Below are 26,903 nucleotides of genomic sequence, written 5' to 3'. Positions count from 1 at the left end.
ATAAGCGATATCATATGATATTTGTCTTCGTCTGACTTACTTCACTTAGTATGATAATCTCCAGGTCCATCCATGTTGCTGCAAATGGCATTATTTCCTTCTTTTTAATGGCTGAGTAATAATCCATTGCATAAATGTACCATATGTTCTTTATCCATTCATCTGTAAGTGGACATTTAAGTTGCTTCCATGTCTTGGCTATTGTAAACAGTGCTGCAGGAACATTGGAGTGCATGTATCCTTTTGAACCGTGGTTTCCTCTGGATATATGCCCAGGAGTGGGATTGCTGGATCATATGGTAGCTCTATTTTAGTTTCTTAAGGAACCTCCATACTGTTCTCCACAGTGGCTGTACTAATATACATTCCCACCAACAGTGTAGGAGGGTGCCCTTTTCTGTACATCCTCTCCAGCATTTATTGTTTGTAGACTTTTTGACTGGTATGAGGTGATACCTCATTGTAGTTTTGATTTGCATTTCTCTACTTATTAGCAATGTTGAGCATCTTTTCACATGCCTCTTGGCCATCTATGTCTTCTTTGGAGAAATGTCTATTTAGGTCTTCTGCCCATTTTTTGATTGGATTGTGTTTTGTTGTTGTTGTTGTTGTTTTTTATATTGAGCTGTATGAGCTGTTTGTAGATTTTGGAGACTAATCCCTTGTCAGTCACATCATTTGCATATATTTTCTCCATTCTATGTGTTGTCTTTTCGTTTTGTTTATAGTTTCCTTTGCTGTGCAGAAGCTTTTGAGTTTGATTATGTCCTATTTGTTTATTTTTGTTATTTCTATTACTCTAGGAGACTGATTGAAAAAAATATTGCTGCAGTTTATGTCAGAGTATTCTTCCTATGCTTTCCTCTAAGAGTTTTATACTATCAGGTCTTACGTTTAGGTCTTTAATCCATTTTGAGTTTATTTTTGTGTATGGTGTTAAAGAATGTTCTTATTTCATTCTTTTACATGTAGCTGTCCAGTTTTCCCAGCACCACTTACTGAAGAGACTGTCTTTTCTCCATTTATAGCCTTGCCTCCTTTGTCTTAGATTAACTGACCATAGTTGTGTGGGTTTATTTCTGGGCTTTGTATTCTGTTCTGTTGATCTGTATTTCTGTGTTTGTGTCAGTACCATACTGTTTTGATGACTGTAGCTTTGTAGTATAGTCTGCTTTGATAAGGATCTCGGACTCCTGTTGCCAAGGAAAATGGAACATTATTGTAGGGTCTTAAGCAGGAGAGTAACGTGAGCGTATGCACATTCCAGAAAGATGAGCAGAGTGCACTGCAGAGCATGGATTCTGTCCTTGCACTCAGAGTGTGGTTCTCAGCATCAGCATCACCCAGGAAGGGCAAATTCTTGGTTCTCACCCCAGACCTACTGAATCAAAACTCTCCAGGGATGAGGCCCACAACTCTGTGTTTAAACAAGTTTTCTGGTCGAGTCTCACCATAGTTTGAGAACCACTGACTTTTGGTAAAGATTCTCAATCTTCAGTGCACATTGGAATCATCTGAACAGTTAAAACAAACAAACAAAAACTGACGCCTGGGCCCCAACCCAAATGTCTGATTTAGTTGGTCTGGATGCAGTCTGGGTATCAGGTTTGTCTTTCATGTACCCTAGATGATTCTAATGTACAGCCAGGTTGAGAACTGCTGTGTCAGAGAGGATGCCGGTAAACGGGTCAGCACTTCACCGTGGAGACAGTGGTGGCCTCCCCTAGGGAAGTGGATAAACAGAATAGATGGATTCAAGAGATATTGAAGATGTGACTTCATAGTTAAGAAGGAATAAATCAACCGAGTCCCAAGCACAAAACCACCTGCTTCTTCCATACCCTGAGCTTCAGCAGCACCCTGAAAGACAGTGTCCATTCTCTTCTCTGAGTGGCTTAAGGTTCTGTGTCTTCAGGATGGTGCAGGTGAACTGGACCATCTCCCAGCCCCAGCTGTGAAGACCATTAAGATGATCCGTAAAAGGCACAGCTGTATCCTTCATGCTGGATAAAAACCATAGTCTCTGGCCTCAGTAGTACTAAATCATAGCCTTGACTGTTTGGCCCTACATCGTATTCGAGGCATCACGCTAAGTGCTTTATGAGTACTGTCTTCTTTTATTCTCAGGACAAGCCTCTGCTGTTGGCATTGTTACTATTAGGACTCCCATTTTGCAGATGAAGCGGCAGACACAGGGAGTATATTGCCCAGTGTCACAGAGCTGGTAAATGGCAGAGCAAAGATTTGAGCCCAGGTCTGTTTCTAGTTCCCTAGGTTCCTGACCATTGTGCCCTACAGCTATTCTGTCAGGAAGGGAAATCTGAAACACGTGACACAGAGGAGGTTGAGATCCTAGACTGGCCAGTGCTGCCTACAAGAGCAAGTTGATGCATGGCCAAAGCAATCAAGGAGGGCTTCCCTAAAGAAAGCATGTCTGAAACCAGACCATACCCAGATGGTATGTCAGATTTGAAATGGTGGAAAGCAGAGGGGAGGTCATTGCAGGACTGGGGTGGGGATGGGGAAAGGCTGGTTGAGCACTGCAGGATCATAAAGGAATGGATTGGTTTTCCATCCAGAGTATTTTTATATATTTATTTGCTGCTCACTCAGAGAGTTACTGCATTTGGAGCTCTTGGGTTATATTTACTGCATTGCCAGAAGCCAGTGAAGACATAAAATGGGTGACTCGGATGCAGAGGATGTTCTCATTGGCTGGCAAACTCTGAGAGCTAAACCTTGCCTTATGCAATCAAGGAGAAGTGCATCCTTCAGAATGGAGACTTTGACCTATTCAGGGTCTTCTCTTGGAGAGGAAATAAGGCATGGTAAAGAAAGGCACTAGTGATCTTATTTTAACTCGTCCACAAATGGGGTGGTATCTCCTTGGTTGAGTTTTAGAAAAAGAATATAATTGTGTGTGCGCAGGACATCAAACTCCACAAATAACCTTGGAAAAGAGCCCCAGTGAAGACTTACATCAGAGGCACGGCTGCAGATTTCATCAGATTCATCCCCAGTGATAATAATAGAAGTAATAGTAAACCTACGATATGTCGAACCCCCAGAGTGTGGAAATGTCTGTTATGATTATCATTACAGTAGTCCTCTGAGGGTATTATTTTAGAGCTCCAGGTATAGATGCTCAGAGAGGTAGAGTTCCCTGGCCCTGGTCACACAGTGAGTATGTGACAAAGGTAGGGTTTGATCTTAAGGTTTTCTGATTCTAAAATCAATGCTCTGTTTTCTCAGGATTGTCCCCTCTGTGCAGGATCACCTATCTCTGAAACTACCGACAAACTACTTCATCTTTTTTTTTTTTTTTTTTTCCTTTTTTGCGGTACGCGGGCCTCTCACTGTTGCGGCCTCTCCCGTTGCGGAGCACAGGCTCCGGACGTGCAGGCTCAGCGGCCATGGCTCATGGGCCCAGCCGCTCTGCGGCATGCGGGATCTTCCCGGACCAGGGCACGAACCCGTGTCCCTTGCTTTGGCAGGCGGACTCTCAACCACTGCGCCACCAGGGAAGCCCTACTTCATCTTTTGAAGCTTGGTTTCCTACCTGAAAGCTGGGGAAAACTGTTCTGCCGCTTGAAGTGTTATTAGAATCAGAATTTGTGTAAGGATGAAGAATTTGTGCTGCGGAATGCCACGTGCTAATAGCTGCTAAGATTTACAGAAAGTGACTGCATGCCAGGCACCCTGCTAAGCATCATACACATACCATCTCATTTAACCTCTTATCAATCCTACGAGGGAGGTATTCTCGTTATTATTCCCGCTGTAGAGTTAAGAGAGTTGAAAAAATTAAAAGTGAAGACGTGGAGAGACCTAATAACTTGTTCAATGTTGCTCGGCTTCAGAGTGGAAAGGCAACAACTGATCCTAGGCAAGAGAGGTCTGACGCTATTCTACAGCCTCCACCTTAGAGGTGGACAAAGGAGAGACAGGCTGTAAGAGATGGCAGGACAGGAGTTGGGAAGTGGCAGCCAGGCACTGAATGCAATAACGTAGCCAACATCCAAAGTTCAGTGCCTTCTTGAGGCTGGAGCTCGGGCACCCACATCCCCTGATTGGGAACTGACACTGTCCCAGCTGTAACTTTCCAGACTGCAGTGCACCAGGAAGGCACCATTGGCTGGAGCAGTTTGTCTCTGAAGGAGGATAAAAAACACAGGGCTTTGGAGGAAAGGGGGGCCGTGCCACTGACGAGAGTGCCGTATGGGAGGCGCCTCTACCCTCCTCCGCAGTCGCACCTCCTGCTCAGACACGAATCCGTGGGCACCGAGGGACCAGGCTGGGAAGTAGAGAGGAAACAAGGGGAACAGATGGAGCTCAACCCAGGTCGGCAGGTGGCTTGCACCGCAGCTGCTGACAGGCCCACCTGCCTCAGTCCCCCGTAGTCTGGAATTAAGGAGGCTCTGTCAGTGCTGTGACTGGTTATAGGCCAGCCAAGTTCAGTCTTTACCTATTTCTGCAGAAACTGGCACTTCCCAGAATGCAGCTGCTAAGCAGGAAGACACAGCACAGAAGTGAGCAGGTTGGGAACGTGGTCCCAGCTCTTTCACTGATGATGGTGTTACTGTGGGTGGGCCGCTTTCCTTCTGGGTCACAGTTAATTGACTCAGTCCTTTAGTTGGCCAGGCAGTCACCAGAGCCCACTCTGTATTTGGTGCTAGGCTAGGTGCCAGGGATGCAGAGGTGAGCGAAATCACATGCACCTGCCCTCACAGAGCTTACAGTCTGGTAGGTAGACATCACACAATCACATGAGTGGATGTAAAATTAAAATTACAATAAACACTAATAAAGGAGAAGTGCACAGTGCCGGGAGAACATATGACAGGAGAAACTCGCCGAGTCTGGAGGGGTCAGAAAAGACTTTGCTGCGAAGCTGAAGGATGAAGGAGGTTAGGGTTAGGGTTACCAGCCAATGGGGGAGACAAGGGAGAGTGTTCCAGGTGTGGGGGACAGGGTGTGCAAAGATCTGGCAGCAGGAGAAAGCAAACCCTTCCAGAAGCCCCAGTGGGGACCCTGTGCAGCGGACTGAGTGGGGAGGTGGTGTCCGACAGGCCACAGAGCTCAGCAGGGCCTCCACCCCAACTTGAGGTCACTGCGGCACCTTTAAATCTCCTTCCAGCCACAGTCCTGGATCATGTCAGTATAGTCCTGAGGCTGAACTTGGTCCATTTGCTTTGAGGCTGAGGCCTAGAGACTTGTTCAGAAATCAGAACAGTTACTCAAACAATGCATCAAGTAATCTGCCTGTTTATTTCAATTTTCTGCATATTTGAATCACGTCCTCTCTTTGCTTGATCTCAGGCTACCTGGGTAGAAACAGTGATGACTTTGGACGGGTCCAGAGTTGGACTCGCCTCCCCAGCATCATAATGTGTAAGCCCCAGAGAACTGAGGCCTCCCTAGGGAAAGCCGGTACCCAGGCACACTGTCAAGGCCCAGGGCTTTGGGGTTAATGACGAGGCTGCATGCCTGGGCCCTGGGATGATATCTCCATCACCCCAGAGGTCAGACAGGGTGTTCCCGGATGGGCATTCCCTTTTCACTGAGATATAGACCTATTTACATAGTGGGGTTGCTTCCTACCTGCCTCTGTCTCTCCCTCCAAAATTCTGTCCATGGACATGAGAGAAATGAAGCACATGAGAGAATTGCCTCGGTGAGCTTAGCCCAAAGTATGCCGGGCTGTTCAAACGTATTACCCACGTGGTCAGATAAGTTTGGGAAATATGGGCCCACACAAGCTTGCCTTTGTGTAGGATTTCTCACTAATGTGTCTCGTGGCTTCTCCAGGAAGGGGAGAAAGGGAGATTTTATTTGGCCACAGAACCCTTTCTCATAGAGGATCTGCGGGACTAGGCTTCCCCAGAATATAACTTTGAGAAATGCTCGTCTAGGCTTTTCAGAGACTCCTGGAACATAATCACTTAGGGTTTCTCGTTTATCACATGAAGGGGCTGTGGACAGAGAGGTCATGACCTTGGCCCGAGATCGGCCATCTAAGGGCAAATCGTGACCAGCACACAGGCACCTCCCGTCTATGCCAGGGCTCCCCTGGTTTCTTTCATAAATCTCAAAAGGTAGGGAGGGGAGTGAACATCTGATGAGCGCCCACCCTCAAAAGGGATAATTCTAGAAACTCACTGCTAAGCTATAGGACCTACTATGTACCAGCACCACGCTAGGTGCTGTGCATACATAATCATCCCACTCCATCCTTCTATCAACACACTGAGGTAGGTCTCTTATGTTCTCCCCCGTTTTACAGACAAGAAAGCTGAGGCTTAGAGAGGTTCAGCCACCTGTGTGATCCCTTTGAGTAAGGAAATTGCAGAGCCGAGATTTGGACCCAAGTAGGCCTGACTTCCTTTGAAACACATGGTCTCATTCAGTCCTCTCAGTAGCCATGCAAGATAAAAATGGTCCCCCCTCTACAGTCGAAGAATCCGGGGCTCAAAGAGGTTAAGAGACATAACAAGGTCCTACAACCAGGGATTGGGATAGCTGGCTGCAGACTCCCCCGTACGGGGTCCTCCACCACACGGTGCTCCTGCCAGGGCGAACGAGCCCGACAGCGATGCTGGTCTGGGTTCTCGTGTCTGCACTGACCGAAGGGACACAGCTGTGAGTGGAGAGAATCCCAGACCTCGGGATGGGCTTGAACCTGTGGCTTAGGTGGTACCTGTCTGCGCTTACCCAGCACCGAGCTGAGTTCTCCATCACTTTAAAAGAAGAGCCCAAGGAAATAGTTCCCTTTGCTTGGCTGGCAAATAAAACAACCACAGTGCCTCTGTTTGACCTCCGCTAGTAGGAAGATTATTTGGCTAATTAGGTGAAAAGTCTTCTTGCACATGTACATGTTTTAACCCTAATGAGCTGTCGCCGGGGAAGTTTGCCCTTGGCCTGGTTCGCCAGGGGATCTTTCCTTTCCTCAGTGGAAAAGACCAATGAGGTAAACAGAACCTCATTTCCATGGAAGCTCACTCTCTGGCCTTTTCTTTCCAGCAGTTGAAAGGTAATTACTTGATTTCTCTTTATTTGGGGGGTTTCATAGAGCGGGGCTGTCAAGGCTTTTGATGGAGGATGGCCTTCTCTCTCACACCAGGCTATTTTAGGGAGCTTCGGTTGCATTTCTGTTTCCATCTTCCCTTCAGCTCATTAGCTCTCAGGCAGCAGCGTCCTCCTACTGGTCACTCCTGCTAATTAAAGTCTAATGGAGCAAAGGACTTGACCCTGGAGAAAGTAGGATACACTGAGAAGCCAAAGAAATTCATCCAGAGATGGAAGCCCCCATCACCTTCCTCTCCGGACACAGAGTATCACACCAAGACCCCGCATCCACACCAGGGAGGGACACTAGCCAATCTGGCACTTTCTCACCTGAATCTTTGATGCCGTGTTGTGGACCGTGTCAGAAATACAGCCAGCGTGGGCTGTTCTAATAACGCAAACAGCAGCCACTGTTTCCTGAGGGTTTGCTGAATGCCAGGCACTGGGCTGAAAGCTTTATATCTGTGGTCTCAGTGAATCCTCATGACAGCCTTGGGGTAGACTTATTATACTGATTAATCAGATGAGGAGGCCTGAGCACAGAGAGGTTAAGTAACTTGCCCAAGGTCACACAGCTACTAAGTGGCAAAGCCAGGTTAAGAACATACCCGTTACTGTTATTTCTTAGGGAGGGCACTTGCACTGCAACAGCCTCCCCAGAAGAAACCAGTCATGATAGGAAATGGACGGTAGACATTTCTCTGCCCCCGAGTGGTGGCTCTTTGTATTAAACTGAACCACGTAGAAGTGTGGAGTTAGTTGTCAGGGCCAATTAGAAAACCAAAACAATACACTAAAGAAGAAAGTCAACATAAAGCAGAACAGAAGAGTTCCAGTCTGAGGCAGAGCCAACTCCCATTTCAAATGGCTCATGCCACTTTACCACATTCCTGAACCTTATAGAGACTTGGTGTCCTCGTCGGTCAAATGGGAATAATAGCGGTACATACCTCATAAAGTTGTTTTACTTGGGAATTTCTCAAACTGCTCTGTGAAATACTTGTTTTCAGTGAAAAAATTGTGTCAAAGACGAAGTTAAACACAGTTAAACAAGCTGATTTACTCTAGAATATCTTCGAATCTTAATTATGCTAATACGTATTATAAATTTTCAGGAAGAAGCAGTGTTTCTTGACCCCAGAATCCTTTTCCTGGGAGAATGCATGTTAACATCTATTTCTTGGGACCCCTTAGAGAAGGCTTTAATATAGGTCATACAGTCCCTGGTCTTGAACTAGGCATCAATGAATGCTAATCCCCTCTGTTTTGTGCCCAGATTATTCAAATAGCCATACCTGTTCTTGTTAGATTTAAGTTCCATGGAGGCAGGAACTGGGTCTGTCTTGTTCCTTTCTGTATTCCAGTGTCATGCATAGCAAGACACTCCGTAAAAATGTGATGAATGAATGAATGAACCAATGCATGAAGCTTTGTGTAGACCTAGCCTGCTCATCTTCACTGCTGGCATCCTCTGCTGTTTCTAATTGTATCTGGTGAGGCCCGTGGGAGAATTCAGACACCTCTGAGAAATTTCATAATGGGGATGGTTCTGTTGGGTTGTTTTTTCTTTTCACTTTTAACCTCTGAGCACCGTATCTTCTGACAGAAGCCCCCAACTTCAGCCCCTAACCGAATCATTTTGCTGCTTCTCAGTGAAGTAGTCAGATGTTTTCTTTGCATATGTATTTTGAACAGGGTATTTCTGAGTGTTCCCAGTGGGTTTGCACCTGGGTATGAAGACGTCTTGGGGTTCCAAGGGAATAGAATAAAAACAGTTCATTGGAGCTTAAAACCAGCACTGAGGATACCATGTTTCCCACGTGTGCCTATTGGCAAGTGGTGATGGAGGGACCACTGGTTAGTGGTGTGACCGCTCTCCAGTGGTTCTCTTGATTTATTTAGAACAGGATTTCCAACTCATGTTCTCTGGGCGTTAAGCAAAAAATAAAAATTTAAGTTAAATAATAGTTGAGTTGGTCAAAATCTGACAGATTTCCTTACTGCTGAGCTTCTCAGAGATATTGTGCATTTCGACACAGCATTTCCCAAACTTATCTAGCCATTCTTTTTTTTTTTTTTTTGCGGTACGCGGGCCTCTCACTGTTGCGGCCCCTCCCGTTCCGGAGCACAGGCTCCAGACACGCAGGCTCAGCGGCCATTGCTGACGGGCCCAGCCGCTCCGCGGCATGTGGGATCTTCCCGGACCGGGGCACGAACTCGTGTCCCCTGCGCCGGCAGGCGGACCCCCAACCACTGCGCCACCAGGGAAACCCTCTAGCCCTTCTTTTGGAGCCCTTCTGGATCCTTTCTTCTGGAGTCTGTAATAAGGGTGTTGTTCAGCAGAACACCCGTTTGGAAATGCTACTTTAGAATATATGACCAAAAGTAACAATCCCATCTTTATGATCTAGAAAACAGTCCTGCTTATCAAAACTGTGGGAAAGAGAAGATAAGGCAACTCCTGAATTGAACAGGGTGATAAAAATGCAGAGCATAAAGCCAGATAGATTTTTATGTTTTGTATAACAAACCCAGGAAGACTATTCATGATGCTTCAAAACTATGACCATAAATTGTCCAGTGTTCTTATTTACATCATATTAGAAATAACTTATTTTCTATACCATTTTATAGCATAGATTAGATTCTTTTTTAAGCATGGAGCTGGGTTTTCATTTTCAAATATCTGAAAAAAATTCCATACTTTTCAGATTTCTGAATAAAAATGGCTTTTAAGAGAAAGGGACTTAGAAAACTCACATATTTCTTTGTCTACTTTTTGTTGTGAGTTAATCTGTTCTGAAAAGAAGAATACAGCACATCCCATTTGAATGTCACTGTTCCCTACTTATTAAACTTTTCTGTGAATAAAATAATTTATCAGGTACTGAACAAAGCAGACTCAATTACAGCTTGATGTATAACGCTAGGCTTGCTTGGAAGTAAAGAGAGAAATTCAATTCCTAGAGCAAGGATCAGTAACTACGGCCCGCCACCTGTTGTACATAAAATTTTATTGGAACACAGCAGTGCTCATTCATTTACATGTTGCCTGTGCCCATTTTCACACCTCATTGGAAGATGTGAGTCACTGCAACAGAGATCTTATGGCCCTCCAAGCCTAGAGTGTTAATTATATGGAACTTCGTAGAAATATTTGCCAATGTCTTTCATAGATTTATAGAAAGATGGGAGAGGGATGATGGAGGTTACATAACCAACCCCTTCATTCTATGGATGGGAAAACTGACACTAGAGAAGTTAGGGAATTGTCTACCCATCAGAGAAGACAAAGGTAGATTTCTTTTTTTTTTTTTTTAAGCCAGATGTAAATTTAATGTAGATGTGGCAAAAATCACCTGAGTGGGTAACTATCTAACTGCAAATTTCACAAGCAGATTACGGATGGCCTCCCCTTGAAGCATACTCTGTGTAGTTTCTAATGCATGCATTCAATTCGTTAGGAGAAGGAGGCTCGCACCTACTTCCACTTTACTGCTTAATTTTTTCAAGTAATTTTTATTACAGTATAGTTGCTTTACAATGTTGTGTTAGTTTCTGCTGTACAGCAGAGCGAATCAGCTATACGTATATATATATCCCCTCCTTTTTGGATTTCCTTCCCATTTAGGTCACCACAGAGCATTGAGTAGAGTTCCCTGTGCTATACAGTAGGTTCTCATTAGTTATCTGTTTTATACCTAGTAGCGTATATAAGATATCAACACCAGCTGAGAGGTAGCAGCCATCTGGAGTACTTGTTGAAAAGGTCTCAGGGCTCAGAGAGAAAGGATGCAATGATTAACTAATCATCCATGGTCCAGGGGCGGGAGAGCAGCAGGATATATGCCACGTAGGTGCTATGGATGCGGACTATGTCCGCTCGGTACGATACTAACAGTTATATTACCACCTCCTTCCTTGTACGTCTGCCCTGTAAACACTTCTTCGCTGGACCCCAAAACAGGAGAGCTGCATCAAGCCCTCATTAGAAGCACTGCTGCCTAGAAGTTCAGAGGTGGTTCTTATTCAAGTGCATTTAGATGTCTTTCTTAGCAACAGCCTGCCTACCACATCACATTCTCCTTAAAACGATTTAACTTGGGATTTCCCTCAAACTGGATTTGTGTGTCCCACGATTCTTACGTTTTAGTGGAATAGGTCTGTGGGGGCACAGAGTAGCTGGGTGTAAAGTCATGAGTTCCTTGGCTTTTGTCACCCAAACTGAAAGTCTCCACATTTGTGCTTTTGTGCAGCTGGACAATCCAGATGAGCAAGCAGCCCAGATCAGACGAGAGCTGGACGGACGTCTCCAAATGGCAGACCAAATAGCCAGGGTAAGGAAACGCTGGGGACACGTGCTGGGGGACCGGGCCAGAGTCCCACACTGGAAGTGCACTGATCGTTAAGGGCCGTGGAAAGATAAAACTGAGAATTTCACCTTCTCAGGAAGAAGAGGATAATCACCTGGTAGGGTCCTCAACCCTTCTTTCTCAGGGCAAGTGTCCTAGACACAGCACATGTATTTCCTATCCTCCAATCAATACTCAAACTCCAGCCTCACCTTTCTTCTGAGTCCCAGACTTACATTTCCATCTGTCTGTCGAGCACTTCCACGTGGCCAGTCCCTTGCATTTCAGGTTGGATGTGTTCCAAATCTTACTGCCCGCCGAGTACACACACCTGCATAGACTCCTCACGTGGCCTCCACGCAGTTACCATGGATGAAACCTCCCAGTCATTGTCAATTCCTCCTTCCTCCCCAGAACACTCAACACTCCCATCTCCACCTGGCTTCTTGATTCTGCCTCCCAAATGTGGGCCAGATCCCTTTACTGGTTCCCGGCACCACTGCTAGTGCTTTGATCCAGGCCCCTCATCTTCCACGCCTGGATCTTACAACAGCCTCCTAGTGGGTACATCCCTGGCCTCACTCCCTCCCTGTGTCCTGTCCGTCCTGCATGTAATCATCATTCGAAGCCTCATATATGAACATCTCGTAACAGAGCCTCCAAATCCTTCAACAGAATCCTCCAGTGTCCCCAGAACAAAATCTCGGTGCTTTACAATGATACTCAAGGCTCTTAATCCACAGACCATATCCTTCTTTATTGGCCTCACCTCCCACAACTTTCCCACCAGAGCTCCCCATTCCAGCTATACAGAATGTCTCCCTCTGAATACCCCAGGCCCTTTCCAGCCTCAGTGCCTTTGTACCCACTAGTGTTTCAATGTGGAATGACCTTTCTCCTCTCCTGCACTTAGCAAGCTCTCCTACTCAGCCTTCAGTCCTCAACTGAAAACCCCTTGTCTAAGAGCTGAGCTCATCCTGCCTGCTTGTGCTTTCTTCTTGCCACATGTAAACCTTTATTATGACAGTTCATTGAATGGTGACTATTCATTTACATGTCTGAGTCTCCCAGTAGATGGGATTGCTCTAGGGTTGGGATGTCTCCCTGTTGAGGATAGGGAGTCTAAGAATTATCTCCTATTCTTTTTTTTTTTTTTTGTGGTACGTGGGCCTCTCACTGTTGTGGCCTCTCCCGTTGTGGAGCACAGGCTCCGGACGCGCAGGCTCAGCGGCCATGGCTCACGGGCCCAGCCACTCTGCGGCATGTGGGATCTTCCCGGACCAGGGCACAAACCCATGTCTCCTGCATCGGCAGGCGGACTCTCAACCACTGCACCACCAGGGAAGCCCCTATCTCCTATTCTAACTGTTCTACCATTTGTGCTAACAGTAATCGTGCTGGTGGCATTTCTTGAGCACTGACTCTGCGTCAAGCATGTTACATGCTTTACATATGCCATCTCATTCCATCCTCCAAACAGTTCCATAGGGGCATTTGTTATTCTTGTTTTAGAGATGGGAAAATCTAGGCTGACCATGAGAGGTACTAGTTAAGAGGCTACAATGGACCCTTCACTCAAGTCTAAGTATCAGGACTGGGCTCACCCTACGTGCAAAATTTAAAAATGGGGGTCGGGATGTGGGGGAGGAGGAGTGCAGGGTGGAGCTTGGTGTTCAGCCTTCCCCTCTATGGAAAGAAGCTTCTCAGGATTTGTACACATGGCAAGGAATTCTACTGGACGAGAAACCGAAGAGAGACTCCAAAAAGCAGGAAAATCCCCTTTCGTGCTCAAGCAGTTGTGTTGAAACGTTCTGCATCTTGTTTTTGGACACCTTCAAAGTTTATGGTCAGGTCAGTCTGGTGGCTAAAAGTAGTATGTAGTTCTCTGGCTAAAGGTAGTGTAAAAGGCTCTTATGTTTGAAAATCCTGCTTAATGTGGGAGTAAACATCAATAAGGCTTCGGAATATACTTCTCTAAATTCAGCACCTCCTCAGCAGATTATCCAGAAAATAAAGGTCATTTGGTCCATGCCCTGCCCTTAGGCAACTATTATATCCCCAACTAATAAGTATTCGTGCCACTTAAAGAAAATTTTACACACACACACTTCAAAAACAAGTTCATGGCACCTTTATTTTAGTTGTCTTGTTTACTTTTAAGGCTTAACATGATAATTTTAGAAATTTGCGTAAGCTAATTTTAATTTTTAAAAGACCACGGGTGAACAACCGTTACATAGTGCGCCAAGTTGCTCATTTCTGAACAATAGATCAAAGAACACTCCCGAGGAGCTTCAAGATGGCGGAAGAGTAAGACGCAGAGATCACCTTCCTCCCCACAAATACATCAGAAATACATCTACATGTGGAACAGCTCCTACAGAACACCTACTGAAGGCTGGCAGAAGACCTCAGACCCCCCAAAAGGCAAGAAACTCACCACTTACCTGGGTAGGGCAAAAGAAAAAAAGGAGACAAAAGAATAGGGACGGGACCTGCACCAGTGGGAGGGAGCTGTGAAGGACGAAACGTTTCCACACACTAGGAGCCCCTTCGCGGGCGGAGACTGCGGGTGGCGGAGGGGGAACGCTTCGGAGCCACGGAGGAGAGCACAGCAACAGGGGTGCGGAGGGCAAAGCGGAGACATTCCCGCACGGAGGGTCGGTGCCGACCGGCACTCACCAGCCCGAGAGGCTTGTCTGCTCACCCGCCGGGGCGGGCGGGGCTGGGAGCTGAGGCTCGGGCTTTGGTCGGAGCGCAGGGAGAGGACTGGGGTTGGCGGCGTGAACACAGCCTGAAGGGGTTAGTGCGCCGCAGCTGGCCGGGAGGAAGTCCGGGGAAAGGCCTGGAGCTGCTGAAGAGGCAAGAGACTTTTTCTTGCCTCTTTGTTTCCTGGTGCGCGAGGAGAGGGAATTCAGAGCGCCGCTTAAAGGAGCTCCAGAGACGGGCGCGAGCCGCGGCTAACAGCGCGGACCCCAGAGACGGGCCTGAGACGCTAAGGCGGCTGCTGCCGCCACCAAGAAGCCTGTGTGCGAGCACAGCTCACTATCCACACCCCCCTTCCGGGGAGACTGTGCAGCCCGCCACTGCCAGGGTCCCGGGATCCAAGGACAACTTCCCCGGGAGAACGCACGGCGTGCCTCAGGCTGGTGCAACGTCACGCCAGCCTCTGCCGCCGCAGGCCCGCCCCGCACTCCGTGCCCCTCTCTCCCCCTGGCCTGAGTGAGACAGAGCCCCCGAATCAGCTGCTCCTTTAACCCTGTCCTGTCTGGGCAGGAACAGACGCCCTCAGGCGACCTACACGCAGAGGTGGGGCCAGATCCAAAGCTGAGCCCAGGGAGCAATGTGAACAAAGAAGAGAAAGGGAAATCTCTCCCAGCAGCCTCAGGAGCAGCAGATTAAATCTCCACAATTAACTTGATGTACCCTGCATCTGTGGAACACCTGAATAGACAACGAATCATCCCAAATTGAGGAGGTGGACTTTGGGAGCAACGATATATATTTTTTTTTTCTTTTTTTGTGAGTGTGTATGTGTATCCTTCTGTGTGTGATTTTGTCTGTATAGCTTTGTTTTTACCATTTGTCCTAGGGTTCTGTCTGTCCTTTTTTTTCTTTTTTACTTATTAAAAAATTTCCTTAATAATTATTTTTTACTTTAATAATTTTATTTTTACTTTATTTTATTTTATCTTCTTCTTTCTTTCTTTCTTTTCCTCCTTTTATTCTGAGCCGTGTGGATGACAGGCTCTTGGTGCTCCAGCCAGGCGTCAGGGCTGTGCCTCTGAGGTGGGAGAGCCAAGTTCAGGACACTGGTCCACAAGAGACCTCCCAGCTCCACGTTATATCAAACGGCAAAAATCTCCCAGAGATCTCCATCTCAACGCCAAAACCTAGCTCCACGCAACAGCCAGCAAGCTACAGTGCTGGACACCTTACGCCAAACAAATAGCAAGACAGAAACACAACCCCATCCATCAGCAGAGAGGCTGCCTAAAATGATAATAAGCCCACAGACACCCCAAAACACACCACCAGACGTGGACCTGCCCACCAGAAAGACAAGATCCAGCCTCATCCACCAGAGCACAAGCACTAGTCCCCTCCACCAGGAAGCCTGCACAACCCACTGAACCAACCTTAGCCACAGGGGACAGACACCAAAAACAGTGGGAATTATGAACCTGCAGTCTGCAAAAAGGAGACCCCAAACACAATAAGTTAAGCAAAATGAGAAGATAGAAACACACAGCAGATGAAGGAGCAAGGTAAAAACTGACCAGATGAAACAAATGAAGAGGAAATAGGCAGTCTACCTGAAAAAGAATTCAGAGTAATGATAGTAAAGATGATCCAAAATCTTGGAAATAGAATGGAGAAAATACAATAAACGTTTAACAAGGACCTAGAAGAACCAAAGAGCAAACAAACAGTGATGAACAACACAGTAAATGAAATTAAAAATTCTCTAGAAGGGATCAATAGCAGAATAACTGAGGCAGAAGAACGGATAAGTGACCTGGAAGATAAAATAGTGGAAATAAGTACTGTAGAGCAGAATAAAGAAAAAAGAATGAAAAGAATTGAGGACAGTCTCAGAGACCTCTGGGACAACGTTAAATGCACCAGCATTCGAATTATAGTGGTCCCAGATGAAGAAGAGAAAAAGAAAGGGACTGAGAAAATATTTGAAGAGATTATAGTTGAAAACTTCCCTAATATGGGAAAGGAAATAGTTAATCAAGTCCAGGAAGCACAGAGTCCCATACAGGATAAATACAAGGAGAAACACGCCAAGACACGTATTAATCAAACTATCAAAAATTAAATACAGGGGGGCTTCCCTGGTGGCGCAGTGGTTGAGAGTCCGCCTGCTGATACAGGGGACATGGGTTCATGCCCGGGTCCCAGAGGATCCCACATGCCGCGGAGTGGCTGGGCCCGTGAGCCATGGCTGCTGAGCCTGCACGTCTGGAACGGGAGAGGTCACAACAGTGAGAGGCCTGCGTACTGCAAAAAAAAAAAAAAAAAATTCAGGGACTTCCCTGGTAGCGCAGTTGTTGGGAATCTGCCTGTAAACGAAGGGGACACGGGTTCGATCCCTGGTCCGGGAAGATCCTACATGCCGCAGAGCAACTAAGCCTGTGGGCCACAACTGCTGAGCCTGTGCTCTGGAGCCTGCGAGCCACAACTACTGAGCCCGGATGCCTAGAGCCCATGCTCCACAACAGAAGAAGCCACCACAATGAGAAACCCGCGCACCGCAGTGAAGAGTAGTCCCTGCTCGCCACAACTAGAGAAAGCCCTCACACAGCAATGAAGACCCAACTCAGCTATAAGTAAATAAACAAGCACTCTTACTTTAAAAAAAAAAAATTAAATACAAAGAAAAAATATTAAAAGCAGCAAGGGAAAAACAACAAATAACACAAAAGGGAATCCCCATAAGGTTAACAGCTGATCTTTCAGCAGAAACTCTGCACACCAGAAGAGAGTGGCAGGACATATTAAAAGTGATGAAGAAGAAAAACCTACAACCAAGATTACTCTACCCAGCAAGGATCTCATTCAGATTTGACAGAGAAATTAAAGCCTTTACAGACAAGCAAAAGCTAAGAGAATTCAGCACCACCAAACCAGCTCTACAACAAATGCTAAAGGAACTTCTCTAGGCAGGAAACACAAGAGAAGGAAAAAGATCTACAATAACAAACCCAAAACAATTAAGATAATTGTAATAGGAACATACATGTCAATAATTACCTTAAATGTAAATGGATTAAATGCTCCAACCAAAAGACATAGATTGGCTGAATGGATACAAAAACAAGACCCATATACATGCTGTCTACAAGAGACCCACTTCAGACCTAGGGACACATACAGACTGAAAGTGAGGGGATGGAAAAAGGTATTCCATGCAAATGGAAATCAAAAGAAAGCTGGAGTAGCAGTTCTCATATCAGACAAAATAGACTTTAAAACAAAGACTATTAGAAGAGACAAGGACACTGCATAATGAACAAGGGATCAACCCAAGGAGAAGATATAATAATTGTAAATATTTATACACCCACCATAGGAGCACCTCAATACATAAGGCAAATACTAACAGCCATAAAAGGGGAAATCGACAGGGATGCAATCATAGTAGGGGACTTTAACACCCCACTTTCACCAATGGACAGATCATCCAAAATGAAAATAAATAAGGAAACACAAGCTTTAAATGATATATTAAACAAGATGGACTTAATTGATGTTTATAGGACATTCCATCCAAAAACAAAAGAATAAGCATTCTTCTCAAATGCTCATGGAACATTCTCCAGGACAGATCTTATCTTGGGTCACAAATCAAGCCTTGGTAAATTTAAGAAAACTGAAATCGTATCAAGTATCTTTTCTGACCACAAGGCTATGAGACTAGATATCAATTACAAGGAAAAATCTGTAAAAAATACAAACACATGGAGGCTAAACAACACACTACTTAATAACCAAGAGGTCACTGAAGAAATCAAAGAGGAAATCAAAAAAATACCTAGAAACAAATGACAGTGAAACACGATGACCCAAAACCTATGGGATACAGCAAAAGCAGTTTGAAGAGGGAAGTTTATAGCAATACAATCCTACCTTAAGAAACAAGAAACATCTCAAATAAACAACCTAACCGTACACCTAAAGCAATTAGAGAAAGAAGAACAAAAAAACCCCAAACTTAGCAGAAGGAAAGAAATCATAAAGATCAGATCAGAAATAAATGAAAAAGAAATGAAGGAAACAATAGCAAAGATCAATAAAACTAAAAGCTGGTTCTTTGAAAAGATAAGCAAAATTGATAAACCATTAACTAGACTCATCAAGAAAAAAAGGGAGAAGACTCAAATCGACAGATTTAGAAATGAAAAAGGAGAAGTAACAACTGACACTGCAGAAATGCAAAGGATCATGAGCGATTACTACAAGCAACTCTATGCCAATAAGATGGACAACCTGGAAGAAATGGACAAATTCTTAGAAACGCACAACCTTCCAAGACTGAACCAGGAAGAAATAGAAAAAATGAACAGACCAATTACAAGCACTGAAATTGAAACCGTGATTAAAATTTTTCCAACAAACAAAAGCCCAGGACCAGATGGCTTAACAGGCGAATTCTATCAAACATTTAGAGAAGAGCTAACACCTATCCTTCTCAAACTCTTCCAAAATATAGCAGAGGGAGGAACACTCCCAAACACATTCTACGAAGCCACCATCACCCTGATACCAAAACCAGACAAAGATGTCACAAAGAAAGAAAACTACAGGCCAATATCACTGATGAACATAGATGCAAAAATCCTCAACAAAATACTAGCAAACAGAATCCAGCAGCACATTAAAAGGATCATACACCATGATCAAGTGGAGTTTATCTCAGGAATGCAAGGATCCTTCAATATACGCAAATCAGTCGATGTGATACACCATATTAACAAATTGAAGGAGAGAAACCATATGATCATCTCAATAGATGCAGAGAAAGCTTTCGAAAATTCAACACCCATTTATGATAAAAACCCTCCAGAAAGTAGGCATAGAGGGAACTTTCCTCAACATAATAAAGGCCGTGTATGACAAACCCACAGCCAACATCGTCCTCCATGGTGAAAAACTGAAACCATTTCCACTAAGATCAGGAACAAGACAAGGTTGCCCATTCTCACCACTATTATTCAACATAGTTTTGGAAGTTTTAGCCACAGCAATCAGAGAAGAAAGAGAAATAAAAGGAATCCAAATCGGAAAAGAAGAAGCAAAGCTGTCAGTGTTTGCAGATGACATGATACTATACATAGAGAATCCTAAAGATGCTACAAGAAAACTACAAGAGCTAATCAATGAATTTGGTAAAGTAACAGGATACAAAATTAATGCACAGAAATCTAGCATTCCTATACACTAATGATGAAAAATCTGAAAGTGAAATTAAGAAAACTCTCCCATTTACCACTGCAACCAAAAGAATAAAATATCTAGAAATAAACCTACCTAAGGAGACAAAAGACCTGTATGCAGAAAATTATAAGACATTGATGAAAGAAATTAATGATGATACAAATAGATGGAGAGATATACCATGTTCTTGGACTGGAAGAATCAACATTGTGAAAAGCACTATACTACCCAAAGCAATCTACAGATTCAGTGAAATCCGTATTAAACTACCACTGGCATTTTTCACAGAACTAGAACAAAAAATTTCACAATTTGTTTGGAAACACAAAAGACCCCGAATAGCCAAAGCAATCTTGAGAAAGAAAAATGGAGCTGGAAGAATCAGGCTCCCTGACTTCAGACTATACTACCAAGATACAGTAATCAAGACAATATGGTACTGGCACAAAAACAGAAATATAGATCAACGGAACAGGATAGAAAGCCCAGAGATAAACCCACGCATGTATGGTCACCTTATCTTTGATAAAGAAGGCAAGAATATACAGTGGAGAAAAGACAGCCTCTTCAATAAGTGGTACTGGGAAGACTGGACAGCTACATGTAAAAGAATGAAATTAGAACACTCCCTAACACCATACACAAAAATAAAAAAGTGGATTAAAGACCTAAATGTAAGGCCAGACACTATAAAACTCTTAGAGAAAACATAGGCAGGACACTCTATGACATAAATCACAGCAAGATCCTTTTTGACCCACCTCCTAGAGAAATGGAAATAAAAACAAAAATAAACAAATGGGACCTAATGAAACGTAAAAGCTTTTGCTCAGCAAAGGAAACCATAAGACGAAAAGACAACCCTCAGAATGGGAGAAAAATATTTGCAAATGAAGCAACTGACAAAGGATTAATCTCCAAAATTTACAAGCAGCTCATGCAGCTCAATATCAAAAAAACAACCCAATCCAAAAATGGGCAGAAGACCTAAATAGACATTTCTCCAAAGATATACAGATTGCCAACAAACACATGAAAGGATGCTCAGCATCACTAATCATTAGGGAAATGCAAATCAAAACTACAATGAGGTATCACCTCACACCAATCAGAATGGCCATCATCAAAAAATCTACAAACAGTAAATGCTGGAGAGGGTGTGGAGAAAAGGGAATCCTCTTGCACTGTTGGTGGGAATGTAAATTGGTACAGCCACTATGGAGAACAGTATGGAGGTTCCTTAAAAAACTAAATAGAATGACCATACGACCCAGCAATCCCACTCCTGGGCATATACCCTGAGAAAACCATAATTCAAAATGATACATACACCCCAGTGTTTATTGCAGCTCTATTTACAATAGCCAGGGCATGGAAACAACCTAAGTATCCATTGACAGATGAATAGATAAAGAACATGTGGCACATAAATACAATGGAATATTACTCAGCTATAAAAAGAAATGAAATTGAGTTATTTGTAGTGAGGTGGATGGACCTAGAGTCTGTCATACAGAGTGAAGTAAGTCAGAGAAAAACAAATACCGTATGCTAACACATATATATGGAATCTAAAAAACAAAGAAATGTCATGAAGAACCTAGGGGCAAGTAGAGAATAAAGATGCAGACCTACTAGAGAATGGACTTGAGGTTACAGGTAAGAGGAATGATAAGCTGGGACAAAGTGAGAGAGCTGCGTGGACATGTATACACTACCAAACGTAAAATAGATAGCTAGTGGGAAGCAGCCGCATAGCACAGGGAGATCAGCTCGGTGCTTTGTGACCACCTAGAGGGGTGAGATAGGGAGGGTCGAAGGGAGGGAGACGCAAGGGCGAAGAGGTACGGGGACATATGTATATGTATAATTGATTCACTTTGTTATAAAGCAGAAACTAACACACCATTGTAAATCAATTATACTCCAATAAAGATGTTAAAAAAAAACCAAAAAACTCTCCCTTGGCCCACACCACTGGGTATTTTGATACCTAATAGGATGTTACTGACAACTTAGAACTAGACTTTCTTGGACAATGAAATAGGCAACTAAAGTAAATCTTGGTCAAAGTATATGGAGGGTATATTTCAAAGTATATGGAGGGTATATTTAAACATTCAGGAGGATTTCTATGAGAATCTTCCCACTACTATCTCCTGTTCTCCTGGAAATTGACTGTCTTCTTTTGCAATATTCGTTCATGCCAGTGGCCCCCTTGCCACAGTTACTTGGTTCTGGAAGTGGACTTCTCACCCAAGTGGAACCAATCACATCTCCCAGCCTGCCCCGGCCATTAGTGATTGGTCCAGAAATGGATGCAGCTAAACCAGTGAACCCCTTCACTGGGACCTGTGGACTGCAGGCCAACAGAGCTATGTCTTGTAGTGGTAGAAAGATGTCTGCGGCCATGCTCATTTCTTCAGTGTAGGGGAAAGAAGATAAAAGAGTGAAGCTAACATACATACAGAGATAAACAGAATATACTGAGATCCTCAGGGTGTTCAAGACACTGAATCTACTTCTTCCTGATCATCAGCTGTGTAACTGTTTTTCCTTCAGTTTAGTTGGATTCCAAGAAAAGGAAACTCTACTTCTGCTTAAACTAGCCTGGCTAATACTGAGAAAGAGTGAGAAGTATCTCATCTACTAAAAATTAAATATCAAGTTTTCAGATACAGGCTAGTTCCTGAAAAGATATTGAAACAAAGCACCCATGCTTATCTTCTTTTAGCATGCCCTGATTTTTCTATTTGTAGCATCACAGTGAATTTTATTGAGGGTGTGCAATTCAACCCATATGGCTAAACGTCAGCTCCTGTAAATATCATAACCAGAAATTCCTGGAGATAGATGTCATCCATCATACATAATTCACTGTGTTCTCGGAATTATAAGATGGGTAGAGTGTCTTGATTGCAAATTAGAAGCACCAACTCAAGGAAGCTTTTAAGAGAGGGGATTGATTCTAGGGATCAAGGAATGTCTTACAGAGCCCATGGGCAAGGTACAGCCAAGACCTAGGAAGGGAGTGGAGCCAGGGGCCACCAAGTGGTCAGGACTTTCCCCCTTCCCTTGAGCCTGTGTGTCCCATTCATTATTCCTTCTTTCTCTGCAGACCATCTTTCTTTGCTTCTCAGATGGGAAACATGGCTGTTCCACAGTTCTCCGTGTTTCCAGGATGGCCAAATAGAAAACCATTTAGCCAGTCAACCTCTGTCTCAAATCTTTCTCCCGATGTCCTCTTTCCGCTTTTCTCACTACCCCCTCACATTCACAATTTCAAGAGTCAGTCTTCTGACTGGCCCCGCTTAGTTCAAGGGCCAACCCCTAGAGCAGTCGATCAGTCCACCGTGGAAAGGGGGTGAGGTCTCAGTGAACACGTGGATGCTAGAGATACATCACTGAGGGAGAGGGTGGTACTGACAAGGTAGGGCTCTGGGTGGGGTGATCATTATGAATTGGGAGCCCCTCAAAGATGTGTGCAAAATAACTGTTGCTTATGCGGTGTTTACTATGTGCCCAACTCTCTTCTAAGCATTTTACATTTGAGAACCTACCTAACCCTCCAACAACTTTATGAGAAAGGTGCTCCCAGTATCCCCATGTCATAGAGGAGGCTGAAGCACAGACATTAGAGGCCTTGGCCAAACTCATTCACTGACCAGAACCTTCTCTCTTAACCAGTATGCACACTACCATTACAAAATGCCTTCCCAAATATAGAGCCTCATTTCCCCATCGCCCCAATCCAAAGATCCAACATGCCCTTCACCCAGGCCTTCACCTTTCTGCATCCTGACCTCTCTCTCTGCTGATCAGTCCTTTATTAATTTGCCCTGGCTATGCAATTCATGTAAACTCTCATTTAGACCTGTGACAAGTGATCCTGCGAGTTAACGATGATTCTCCGCAGTTCAGGCACATCAAAGAGTTTAAGTGACGTACCAAAGTTGACACAGCTAGTAAGTAGAAAGCCGAGTGCTTTAATTCCAATGTTCACGTTCGTTCTTTTGAGTAGTCAGATGACAGGCAGTTACACCAGGGCAAGAGTGCCCCCAGCTCCTCCCTCCCTGATGGTCGCCCCTCCGGGAAACTGCTTTCTCTCTTGCACGAAAATTTGCTGTGCCTTCCCTTCAGTTTATCCAGAAGCCCAAAGGAAGCAAAAGCAGCAGGCAGAATGGGCTCCTGGGATTCTGAATCCCTTCCACTTTGATTTCCTTGGCATCTGGAAAAGAGGTGGTGGGGACCTAGGTTGTTCCGCCAGCAGCATTCTTATCCTCACGTGCTTACAGAAGGCAAATGTTTGTCTTTTCTTCTTGGGAGAGAAGGGAGGCAAGTGCAAGGTGGCTTTCCTCTACCCGCAACCCTACCCTGTAATCTATCAGTTCAGTCACACCAACATCCAACGAACGAATCATCAGAGACGGCTGTGTGAGCCCTCACTGTGAACATCAGATACGCTGCCTTAAAAGATCCATGAAGAGATCTGAATGCATTTTTTAAAATGTGGTAGAAAAGACTTCTTAATCCCTGCTCAAACATTTTCCCAAATCCTCTCATGTTGACGTTAAAGAGTCCCCAAATTTCACCCAGGAATTAAGCCTAAATTATTTAAATTGTGTGATTAGAAGTTGACATTGGAGCTTAAACAGGCAGCTTGTGGCATTAGTGCTGCTGTGATATTTGCCAGTTCTTTTGGCCACGTTTTGGGTAAAATTCCAAAATTCTTGAGCTGATTATATAAGACAAATACTACAGCTTTTAAAATAGAGGCAGAGGTCTGGGAGTGAAACACCATTGTTTTTTCAAGCTGTCATTTCAGTGGGGAGTTGCCATTTAAACCGCATTCTCTGCAGAAGCAAAATGACCATCTCATACCACGGTCCCATTGCAGGTACTAATGATGTGCCTAGGTGAGAAGTGACATCCACATATTTCCCTGATGGAAAAGTTCTGCTCCATACATTGCCAACAATCAGATAAAAGTGGAATCCTCTCCTACCAGAGAATGATAGCACCCAGCTTACAAATGAATGTTGTTGTACCTGGCATCTGCCCTGTGTCCAAGCACATGGTAGAAATTTAGTTCAATTTTTGGCCTGCAAGAATGTGTGTAGGGAGCATCTCCCTGACTCTGGCCTTCGTAAGGCAGCTAAGAACCCAGAGGAATCTGAGTTCAAAGAAAAATCTAAATGCCAAGGGCGTTCATTCAAGGAAAAGGAAGTCCACCTAATTCAAAGAAGCTAAGGAAGTAAAACTAAGCCACTTAAGGACAGCTTTGAGTAAAAGGACCAATCCAGGAAACTATTAATATAATACCTGTGCCCAAAATGCCTTCTAATGTCTGTGAGGCTGCTTTTGAAATGTGTTTATAGTGGGGCTGCTGTTGAAAACCCCTTTAGAAAGTCAGCCTAGATTGACAGAATGCTATTCCTTCTCAAGGCTTAAGTACTCAGAGTAGAAAAATGGCCTTGTTTTCCCTTGCAGACTTCAGTGGGGTTTTTTTTAATTTATTTTTTATTTATTTTATATATATATATATTTTTTTGTCTTCATTGCTGTGCACGGGCTTTCTCTAGTTGAGGCGAGCAGGGGCTACTCTTTGTTGTGGTGCGTGGGCTTCTCACTGCGGTGGCTTCTCTTGTTGCGGAGCACGGGCTTTAGGTGCGCAGGCTTCAGTAGTTGTGGCTCTCGGGCTCTAGAGCGCAGGCTCAGTAGTTGTGGCGCACGGGCTTAGTTGCTTCACAGTATGAGGGATCTTCCTGGACCAGGGATTGAACCCATGTCCCGTGCATTGGCAGATGGATTCTGAAGCCCTGCACCACCAGGGAAGTCCCTAGACTTCAGTTTTATAAGCATCTTTTTATGATGTCATTAGGAACTGTCCAAGTTCTGGGAGGAGTGGTCATTCTTTGGATTTGTCCAATATTCTCCTGCAGAAAGTTTGGTGGATGCCAGCTCTGGGCCAGAGTTGTGGTGTCTGTAATCACTGCGTCTTCTTCCAAAATTGCAAGACTGTGGAGTTAAAAGGCCTTGAGTGAGTCCCAAAGATGGGTGTGATGAAGGGACCGCACTTGATAGTAAGGCTGATTGGCAGGAGAGAACCCACTTCACAGACACAATGGTTTTTCTCTCCATCTCCATGGCAACTGCAGGGCCAGCAGCTGCCAGTAAAATCAAAGATACACTTACCCAGCTCCTCCAATATCCCATATAGTTATAAGGTTTGGGCCCCAGTACAAGGACGAAAGAGATAGATCAGTGTCCCAGCCTTCAGGCTGTTAGTATGTAACCTGTGCTGCTTGGCAGCCTTTAACATCACTTAATTTACCTCATTCTTCTCTTCACTCGTTAGAAGGACCATGTTCAAAAGAAGATGGGGAAGTATTTTGTGACCACATTCAGTTGTATAGACCTTCTTGGATTCGTGGTTGCCTATTACATATTTCTCAGAAAAGAGCAAGTAAAAGTGGCCCTGTCTCAGCCAACTCAACCTGGTGTCAAACGCTTCCTCATCCTTCAGACTCTCAGCCTAAGGGTCACCTCCTCCGGAAGGCTACCCCTGATTCTCTCAGGAAGAGATCACTTCTCATCTACTTCCATCAAGCATCTACCTTGACGTTTCCTTAAAGATCTTTCTCTCTGCTAGCTGTAAAGCTCCAGAACAGTTCGCACCCTTTCATCATGATCTCCCCACGCCTAACACTGTGCCAAGCACAGTTTGGGTGGCAGTAAATATTTTCTAAGTGATGATGGCCCAGCAGCCCAGGGCCTTTGTCATAAAGGATACCCACATTTTTGAGGCTCACATTTGTCCTCTGATTGAGCCCAAGAATGATAAAACGCCAGCCCACTGTGCAAAAGTTTCGAAGATATGAGTCTTGAGTATTGAAAGGAAAATAAGAGAATCTCAGGCATCTAAACTGCAAGAGGAATAACTTGGCTTTCTTAGAATTAGAAAACCAATAAAAGTCAAAGCTCCTTTCTGTGACTCTAAATACCCTCCTCTCTCCTCTTCTCTTCCTTCCCTCCTTCCTTCCTGTCTCTCACAGTCTCTCTCCCCCCTCTATCTCCCCATCTCTTTCTCGCTCTTTGTCAAGTTCTTACGCTGCTTCCACTTGGTCCAACATGGACAATATGGCAACCACCCAAGAGTCTATCTTTATGATCTTACTGTTGCAGTTTCACCACTGATCGCAATCTCAACATCTCTCAGTTCAATTGCTTGAGAGATTAAATCCAGTTGATTGCTGGCCACTTGGTAGAATTAGCTGGATGACTTTAAGTCAGGTGCCCACATATTAGACATCTTATTTTTCTGCCACCCAGAATTGGCAAACCAATTCATGTTCCGTGGGACCCAGGTGGAGTTCTACCCTGAGCCACAGGGACAGAGGAAATAACGCAGGCCTAAGCAATTCAACATGACATCACTGGCCATGGAAACTGGTTCAGGGTATGCACATAAGTCAGATTTCAGGTGAGGATTCTGAGATAAAAGATCCTCCATCTTCTGTGAGCATTACAGGAGGAGAT

The 26,903-nt window shown here is 44.5% G+C and overlaps 1 protein-coding gene across 1 annotated transcript in view; it reads left to right on the top strand.

Moving 5' to 3' along the window:
• Nucleotides 1-1,673: 1,673 nt before the first annotated feature.
• The window catches only part of CADPS (calcium dependent secretion activator), a 153,517-nt gene continuing 128,287 nt past the window's right edge, over nt 1,674-26,903 (top strand). The window contains exons 1-6 of the mRNA XM_089919888.1: nt 1,674-1,679; nt 4,107-4,341; nt 5,320-5,430; nt 5,970-6,027; nt 6,573-6,639; nt 11,322-11,402. Coding sequence (XP_089776014.1) covers nt 1,674-1,679; nt 4,107-4,341; nt 5,320-5,430; nt 5,970-6,027; nt 6,573-6,639; nt 11,322-11,402 — 558 coding nt within the window. The remainder of the gene's footprint in view (nt 1,680-4,106; nt 4,342-5,319; nt 5,431-5,969; nt 6,028-6,572; nt 6,640-11,321; nt 11,403-26,903) is intronic.

This window comes from Delphinapterus leucas, chromosome 10, assembly GCF_059928025.1.
Source record: "Delphinapterus leucas isolate spDelLeu-1000000601 "Yukka" chromosome 10, BTC_Dleu_Yukka2, whole genome shotgun sequence".
NCBI lineage: Eukaryota > Metazoa > Chordata > Mammalia > Artiodactyla > Monodontidae > Delphinapterus > Delphinapterus leucas.
The sequence above is the reverse complement of the archived record's forward strand: the minus strand, read 5'-3'. Positions and strand labels throughout refer to the sequence as shown.